The 8,458-nt window shown below is 47.4% G+C and overlaps 1 protein-coding gene across 2 annotated transcripts; it reads right to left on the bottom strand.

Moving 5' to 3' along the window:
• Window positions 1–4,448: 4,448 nt before the first annotated feature.
• On the bottom strand, window positions 4,449–8,242 carry LOC125508235 (GDP-L-galactose phosphorylase 2). Of its 2 annotated transcripts, none has more exons than XM_048672863.2 (6): window positions 7,566–8,242; window positions 6,883–6,986; window positions 6,144–6,449; window positions 5,868–6,053; window positions 5,190–5,450; window positions 4,449–5,079 (listed from the first exon to the last, which is right to left on the bottom strand). In XM_048672863.2, exons 1-6 carry the CDS (start codon window positions 7,678–7,680, stop codon window positions 4,759–4,761), a joined length of 1,293 nt encoding a protein of 430 aa, XP_048528820.1. In that variant the 5' UTR covers window positions 7,681–8,242; the 3' UTR covers window positions 4,449–4,758. The 2 variants fall into 2 exon arrangements, with proteins under 2 accessions (XP_048528820.1, XP_087381891.1); XM_087525765.1 differs by having other exon boundaries at window positions 6,883–6,930; window positions 7,566–8,241.
• Window positions 8,243–8,458: the final 216 nt, after the last annotated feature.

Here is an 8,458-nt window from a genome sequence, read left to right as displayed (position 1 = left end):
TAGGATTCGAATACGATCATGTAGCCCCCGGTGGCTTTGGCGTTGCGCCGATCAAGAGGGTACCGACAGCTATATTCTCTTTGGTTCGAATACAACCTATGTTTGAACAGGAAGCCCCCAAATGACCCTCAGAGGTTTTTAACGACCCTGATTCGAATATGATCCAAGTCGGACCCAAAAGAGGTTAAGCTATGATTCGGATACGATCAAGAAGCCCCTTAGTGAGTTTGGCTTTGCGCCGATGAAAAGGGTTACGGCGGCTATGTTCTCTTTGGTTCGAATACGACCTATGTTTGAACAGGAAGCCCCCAAGTGACCATAATAAAGTAAGCTGTAAGGCAGGATATCCATGTTTGAACCGCACATCATGGCAACAAGTTCTCTTTGGCAACCTTTTATTTTTCTAAGAACTCGATTTTGCGAGAGATTAATTCTTTTTGCACTGGAACTTTGAACCGGATTTGAAAGCTTTCAAAACTTTGTGGGAGATAGGTTGTCCTTGAGCCGGATGTTTGAACCGGATTTGAGAGCTTAAAAGCTTTGTAAAAGATAAATTTACCTTTAGCCGGATGTTTGAACCGGATTTGAGAGCTTCAAAGCCTTGCAAGAGAGAGATGTCTCTTGAACCGGATTTTAAACCGGAATCTTTATTTTGAACCGACAATTTTCTGATAGTCTTTAAATTTTCATCAATATGGTGGTGTCCTCCGGAACCGGGTTATCATTCCCTCCAATGACCCGGAGTTCTCGAGTCATGTCATTGTAGCCCCCGAGTCTCAAGACGACTTGAGGAGTTGGCTTGAGATTCTCCATATTAACCGTGATATAAACCGGCATGGGTTATCCAATAGCTCAGTGATATAATAATCCCTTTTTACAGTAGACAATTTGTCCTGCGAAGTTGATGATCACCACGGTGAAGTTGAAATCAATCATGGGCGAGTCGGCCATGCGAGCAGACAGATGAATCGCCCGAGGCGTTGTAAGCCTGTGCGGGCGAACAAGATGTCCTCCTGTTGTAAGCCGGTGTGGACGGGCGAGCCAGCCACGGTGTTGTAAGCCGGTGCAGGAGTCCGTTAAGTAAGGACGACCACGTGTGCCGAATGATGTTAGCACGCCTCCATCTCCGTGGTATAATGCCACCTTGTGACGAATAAGTCTCCTATATATAAAACACAGTAGGGCAAAGTAGTTTTGCTCGGATGAATTAATACGTGCTTAAAAATAGATAGGATAAATAGCACCTAGTATTTTTAGACGGTAGATAATTTCCATGTGATACATTATCCATCAGAACGTCTGTGAGCGTAGAACAATGAAGTTGGTACTGTATGGGAGTCTGACTTGGCACATTGTTCTTCGATGGGTAAAGCGGCCAGCACAACTCATCCATCATGCATGCAGCAATTAGTACTATAAATAGCACAAATTGATGGCCACGTGTGTGGCATTTTTTACTTGGTCCTTGCGTGAAGTAATAGCCAGTGCTCGGCGGAGTTTACAGAGAAAACGTTTGACCATGGCTGTTGCCCTTTGACTCCGCTTGCAGTCTTGATCTTTGAGACAAAATATGATGAAAACCGGCTTCGTTGAATTTGATTAAGCTCTGCTGCTAGGGCGCTCTGGAAGCGGCGACTTGGCTACTGTCGAATACTGAATCCTGCTGCACATTCCTTCGGTTAGCTAGGCGTTCATTCCTTTTTCAGTTTCGTCAGAATAAGCTTGCGGCACTGAGAGCCCGTTCTCGTGCACGCCCGTAGTTGCAATGGAGTTTGTTTTGACATGCAATAGATAGCTTGCTGCTGCATCCGCTCCCGTGGGATAGCGCGAGATCATAGTGGACATGACGGCTCCAGAGGTAACGTGGGAGTGGAGCGATGAGGCGGCAGCAGCTCCGCGTGGCGCGACAAGGCGGCGGCGGACGGCGTCCTCGAACAGCGGCGACTCGACGCGGGGGGGCGCAAAGGTATGGGGCGGCTCTCCAATGGCAGCTCAACAATGGAACGAGCCGGCTCCAGGCCGCGAAAAAACAATAGCGGCCACGCGGTGCGGGGCGGAACCGCTGTCGCGGGCCGAACAGAGCGCAGAGACCGCAGAAACTCGGGGAGGCTGCGGACGACTCACGGCTCGACGTCATAGTAGAGGATCGGCAAGAGCGGCGGCCTACAGCCGAGGTGACTCCCGGAGGGACGAGCCGGCAAGGGCCTTCGGACAGCGGCGACTGACGCAGCAGAGGCGCAGCAGAGCGGGTACGGCTGTCGCGAGGTCAAAAACGGCTCGGTGGCGTTGTGTGCGCGTGACTCAATCCTCCTTCGAGTCATCGTTGGTTTGACTTTTCCTTCCATGACTTCTGAATTGTTCTTCTGGTAGTTTTCTTGCGCGCATACACCAAGTAGAATTGATAAAAGGGAAAGCTGACTTTGGCTTCAGATGACATAGCCGAATATGCACTAGTACTTGAGATCCTTGGACATAATTAAACAATGCTCTTGTCTTGATTGGGACTTGGCCTTTATGTGTTTTGGCGACTCGCTTCCGTCGGACTCGGCGAACCAATGTTGACCGAGACGGCGATTCGCAAGATTTGACACGCCGGCGAAACACGGCAAAAAACGTCAATGGCACACAGACGCAACTCTACTTTTTCTCAAACTTTTAATCTCACAAATCTTTAAATATGGACTGACGAACTTGACACTAATGCAAATTCTTTCAAACCAACTTTTCTTCATCCGAAAAATCGCGAGCCCCTCGATCCCTAGGAGAAATCCCTCCAAGAACTCAACACCACCGTGCACTAGCCCCACGATGGACGCCAACTGTCGTGGATTTGTCACGGCAGATGTCCCTAGTGTCAGGACTTAGTCGCGAGGCCAACGCATCTATGCGGTAGCTTGAAGGGGTTGATCGAAATCGAGAGACGCAACACGCAAGACGAAGATTTAGACAGCTTTGGACCCCAAGAAACATCATCCGGTAATAACCCTACATGCTGTTTGTGACTAGATCTCATTATGCTCATGAGAGAGTCGCCGGTAAGCCGTCTCTTTGTGTCTAGCCCTAGAGATTATCTTCTGTCCCTCTTTGGGGAGCCCTGCCCCTCCTTATATACGTTTAAGGGGCGGGTTACATGTGGAGTCCTAGTAGGACTAGGACTAGTATATCCTTTCTCACAAGTTGAATACAAGTCCGGGTCTTGCTTCCTCGTAAAGGAAATATTCGTCATCCCTTTCCTCTTAAGCCGACCCACCATAGTATAAGCCGGCCCGTTAGGCCTTGGGCTTTGTCGTCCGTCTGATCCGCCCGCCGGGTCTCCAGTGAGTCACAATGTCCCAGCGGGTTACATGTAAGCCGTCATGTCCGGGCGGATCGCCAGTGAGTCGTCAAGCTCCAGCCAGGTCTCTGGTGAGTCACCAAGCCCGGCTGGATCATAATTCCGGTCGGATCATACTGCGGGGTATATCCCCGACAGAAGGCCTGCATTGCACCTTTTTTCTGTAGACTAAGGGCAAAAAGTATTTATGCTTTGTGGGATTGTAACTAATGACCCCCCCTCCTGTCCCAAAGGCCCGAAATAAGATTGTTAGATTTGCATATATGGTCGCTTCGATATACATTTAATGGCTTTGGGAGTAATACCAGATTTAGGATCATCGCTAAGAGCGAGAGGCCCTATAATTATTGAATTAATCCGTCCGGAGTCCATCAATCTTGCTGTCAGGTGGCAATGTCTCGATGTTGTCGTGTGGACGAAATCACTATTCTAACCCTTTGAACGAACTTTATCACAAAATGAACTCGACGTGAAAGTATTTCACAATCTGACCCTTTTAGTAATGCCATAGCCCGTGGCGTTTCTGCTTAAAGAAGAAACGCCGAGATAACTAGCGTTTCTGATCAAAGAAGAAATGTCGAGGTAGCTAGCGTTGCGGATCAGGTAAGAAACGCCGAAGGCGCTAGCGTTGCAAAAGAACCATGGCATTGCTGCCCTTTTTCATGTGCATGTGGAACCTAGATGAACAACCTAATTAATAAGGCTAATTAATTATGACCAAAGAGGGCAGCAACGCCATGGTCATTGGCGTTTCCATGATGGGCTGCAACGCCAGCGCCTTCGGCGTTTCTTACCTGGTCTACAACGCTAGCTATCTCGGCGTTTCTTCTTTGGTCAGACACGCTAGCTATCTCGACGTTTCTATATTGGACAGAAACGCCGCGGACTATGGCGTTGCTAAAAGGGTCAGATCATGAAATACTTTGACGTCGAGTTCATTTTGTGACAAAGTTCGTTTAAAGGGTCAGAATAGTGATTGCGTCCTTGTCGTGTTGCATTGATATACATTTTGGTGTACATATCAATTACTTCTTTCGTTGCAACGCACGGCCATATGTGCTAGTGAACATATATACAACCAAATATAGACAAACTGTTGCACCCCTTGAAACGATGATGAAACAGATATGTACTAACAATGTTATGTTCATATTTAAGTCGGTGCCAAGCAACAGAAGAGTACATGAGCCACAGAAAGAGAGCACATGATGCTCTGCGAAATATTTGCAGAGTACTGCTCTCGAGAGGAGAGAAACAGGGAACACAATAAACAAGAGTCAGTACACCAGGCAGTTCGATCACGTGGATCTTTATTAAGACCAGCAACCACAAGTATTGCGAAGCTAGGCGACCAATGACTGACTGAGATGACGACGATGAAGACCTGCGGCGCTTACTAGGGCATAACCTTTTGAATCATCGTCTCACGGAATTACGAGGCAGCCCTCCCCAACAGCTGAAGGGCCGACCAGCACAGGTGCATAAATGGCCTCATCAGTTTCCTCCTCCGCCTGGGACTGAACCAAACAAGCAGCATCAAAGATGTAGGCCTTCACTTCCTCAAAGCGTGCTTCCGACAGGGAGACCTCGGCGAGGAGTCTCCATGCCGAAGCTTCTGATGCCTCCTCGTAGTCATCCCTACGTTTCAGTACAATGTGGCCACTGATCTCCCAAACAGCAGGGTTCACCTGTGTGTCCAGCAGTTCCTGACTCACTTCGCCCAGAGCCTGCTTCTCAGCATAGCACTGCATTTTGGAAATGGATTGGATTGTTGAGCTAAATTACTAGTAAATTTCATCAACTTATAGTTCAGTAAGAACTGAAAAAATAGGCAACCATGTAATAATGATTTTACTTGGGGAAAGAGGAAGATCTTCCTGCCAGAGTCTGAAATGAGCACATTGCAAGGCACATTGTTGTCCTGCAGCCAAATGCAAGCACTGGAAACCACATTGGCCAGATCATTCAGGGTGTTGCCTTCCTCAAAAACCAGTCCTCTCACAGGGTAGTTCATTAGCTTCGACACCTTCACTCCACTCTTTATCCCGCCCTCAGCAAGGGGAATCCTCTGGGTAGCTGCCTTCTCGACAGGAAAAGGCACTGTCAAGTAGTATGCCTGTGGAGGAAAATAATTGACATAAACATTAATACACAAAGGTAGACATGCTATTGATTTCTCAGCTAAATTGTTCACGCCAAATGCACACATATGGCGAGGCTAATTTCCGTTGTCAAGAAACCACGACTCCAGCTTTGTCGCTTTTCTGAAGCAAGGAACCCACAACTTCAATGAAACTGAGGAAGTCATACATAGCGCCGAAAAGTTGAATATGGATATGATTACTACAAAATCCATAGCCCGAAGGAGAAACAGAGATCCTCAACTGTGCGTGATGGGTGATTTGTGATATATCTAGAGAATACAAGTGAATACAGTCCAGTAATACTGTTGCCCACACACAATAATGGATACTGCTATACAACTAGGAGGTTCTGTGAAAAGTAAACTAAAGTGCAATCTGAAGTACAATACCTGAAAGTGGAGGTGGTTGATAGTTGCAAAGGCACCCAAACTATTGTAACCAAGCCTGAAGTATGGGCTAGCTGCCTCAGCCGCCATGTGCAGTGCTAGCAAGAAGCTCTCTTGGTCAATCCTCTGAGGCACATGGTCCAGGACCCGGGGAATAAGAAGAACATGGCCATATTCAATTGGGCTCACCTTCAAAATGTCAAAAACAGGTATCAGCAATTTAGCACCAAGAGTACACAAGTTGGAAATTAAATAGATTGGCACAGGGCCAGGATGTACATTGATTGCCACAACATTAGGAGCACGATCAGCAACACTGACTGCGGCACTCCTCAGGAAGTAGCTGTCATCACTACCACTGTTCTCAAATTGGAAGAGCACCTCCTCCTGGCCAACTTTGGTGAAATTGAACTTGGCAGAGTCAAATGGCTGAAGCACACGATCCACACGGAACTCTGTAGGACGTTTCTTGAGGTGGCGCCCTTCATTTAGTTGAGCAACGAAACCAAGGTTGCCAGGGATCACCTTGGTCTCACATGCAGTGACATCATATCGAAATAAGCCTTGGGTCATCCTGTCCTCCCACTGCAATGTGCGAAGCAAGGTATTAATTTTACAAAAGATTTGGTATAGTCCAAAACTCTAATTGACATACTATGGTTATTCAAGATACAACCCCCCCCCCCCCCCCCCCCCCCCCAGCGATGCTATTTGGCAGATATCTGCGGTCTGCCGGTTTAGATAAACAACAGTAAACAAACAAACCAAAGAAGTGAATATACGGTTACACATGCATGTCGACATGTCGGCAATTAAAGAATATTACTCTTAAGTGTGTAAGCAGTTGTTACTGCTTGCCTAACAGATTGCCCCTACCTTACTATGCATGGCAAATATTTTCAAAAATTATCTCTGTACCTCTCCTAGAAGCTAGTGCAATTTATGAATGTCGTCCATAACAAATTCTACACTATTCAGACTTCTTGCGCAAAACTACTAGTGGTGAACTTCTGCTTACCTGCCCAAGGAGGAGATTGATGAAGAAATCAGTAGGAACAGCATCCTCCTGTAAAAGCAGCTTTGTTGGATTTGCCTTGAAAGCATAGACAGGAAGCTCAGAAACTGCTCGGAAAATGCAACAAGATGTTAATTTAACAGACGGAAAAACCTTGGCTCTGCTGACAACAAACTTCTAGAAGTTCAATATAATTTTTTTCTCCTCCAGATCCCTAAAATCCTCAAACATGATAACAAACTTTTAAAAGTTCAATATAATTCTTTCTCCTCCAGATCCCTAAAATCCTCAAACATACAAGTAAAACCTGTGGCTCTTATTTTTAGCCTACCTACCCACAGTTGGAAAAAGAAATTACATCTGTTCAAGCGAAAAGAACACCCACGGTGACAGTTTTATATAACAGTTAAAATAGTAAAATTCCTCAATAAAGGATATCATTTCTAAAAGTGGTAAACGCAATTGTTTACTTGTAAAGATCCCAGCTTTCTGGGGAAACCAAGATATTTCCTTTATCCACAGAAACATCATAAGAAAAAGTTGCATAGCAGAAAATAGCATTAAAATTTTGCATATTCCATAAGCATCTAACAGACCCGAAACAGAACAATCATTACAGCAACAGGATTCCGATCTGAATCGGGAAGAAAACGATACTAGATTCACCCAGGGACAAGGAGGCTCACCAGGCAAGCAACAATGTCCGAGGCAGTTCCTCCCACACCCTCCGCGTGGCCGCTCGCCAGCGTCTTCCTGGTAGTTGGACACGACGGTGGGTACCCTCTTAATCGTCAGCTTCATCTCCAACGTCTTACAAAGGAAAGTCTCCCGCTATGCTGGTTGTACTCCTCTGTTTCTCTCTCGGAGAGTGAGTCAGTCGGTCAGTCAGTCAGCGGATGATGGTTAGGGTGGGATTTGGTTAGTGGGCGGGCGAGAGGCTCAGAGGCGACCGCCGCCCGCGAGGAAGAGGAGGTCAGATGGGCTGCCGCCGGCGGACGGGAGGGCCCCGCGGCCGCCGTGCGGGGCGGGGCTGGAGGAAGCGATGGTGGCCGTTGGCTCCACCTGCGCAGCAGCGTGGCCGCGCCGGAGGGCTGCAACGCTAGCCGTGATGACTTTCAACGGCCCAAAAGGGGAGAGGGTGAAGCTCCGGTTGGGACTGCCGCGAGGGATCCGAAATCCCTCTCCCTCTCTTCTCTTCTCTTCTCCGGCGAGGCAGAGGGCGTGGCAATGGCTGTGTGTGGGTTCGGTTTGGCGTTGGGAGGCGAGCGGAGCCGGAGGGGGAGTGGGTGGCGTTAAATACGACAATGGTGGGGGAGGCGGATCCGTTTGTGTGGTGGGTTTTCGCTTCCTCCTCGTCTTCGGATTGTGGCCCGGCAATGCGTGATGAGTGGTATAGATGATACATCTCGGAGAGGGGGATTCTATTTTTATTTTTATTTTGATATACGCAGAGCATGTGCTTTGGTAAGAGCATCTTCATATACGGAGAACACTAGATTATCAAGGCGCGCGTTGCTGCGCCCGCTAATCTTGTTGACATCTAATGTAGAAAAGAGAAATATTTGAAAAGATTTGTGTA

The sequence above is a fragment of the Triticum urartu genome, chromosome 5A (genome assembly GCF_056163025.1).
Source record: "Triticum urartu cultivar PI428250 chromosome 5A, HENAU_Tu73, whole genome shotgun sequence".
Classification (NCBI taxonomy): Eukaryota; Viridiplantae; Streptophyta; class Magnoliopsida; order Poales; family Poaceae; genus Triticum; species Triticum urartu.
The sequence above is the reverse complement of the archived record's forward strand: the minus strand, read 5'-3'. Positions and strand labels throughout refer to the sequence as shown.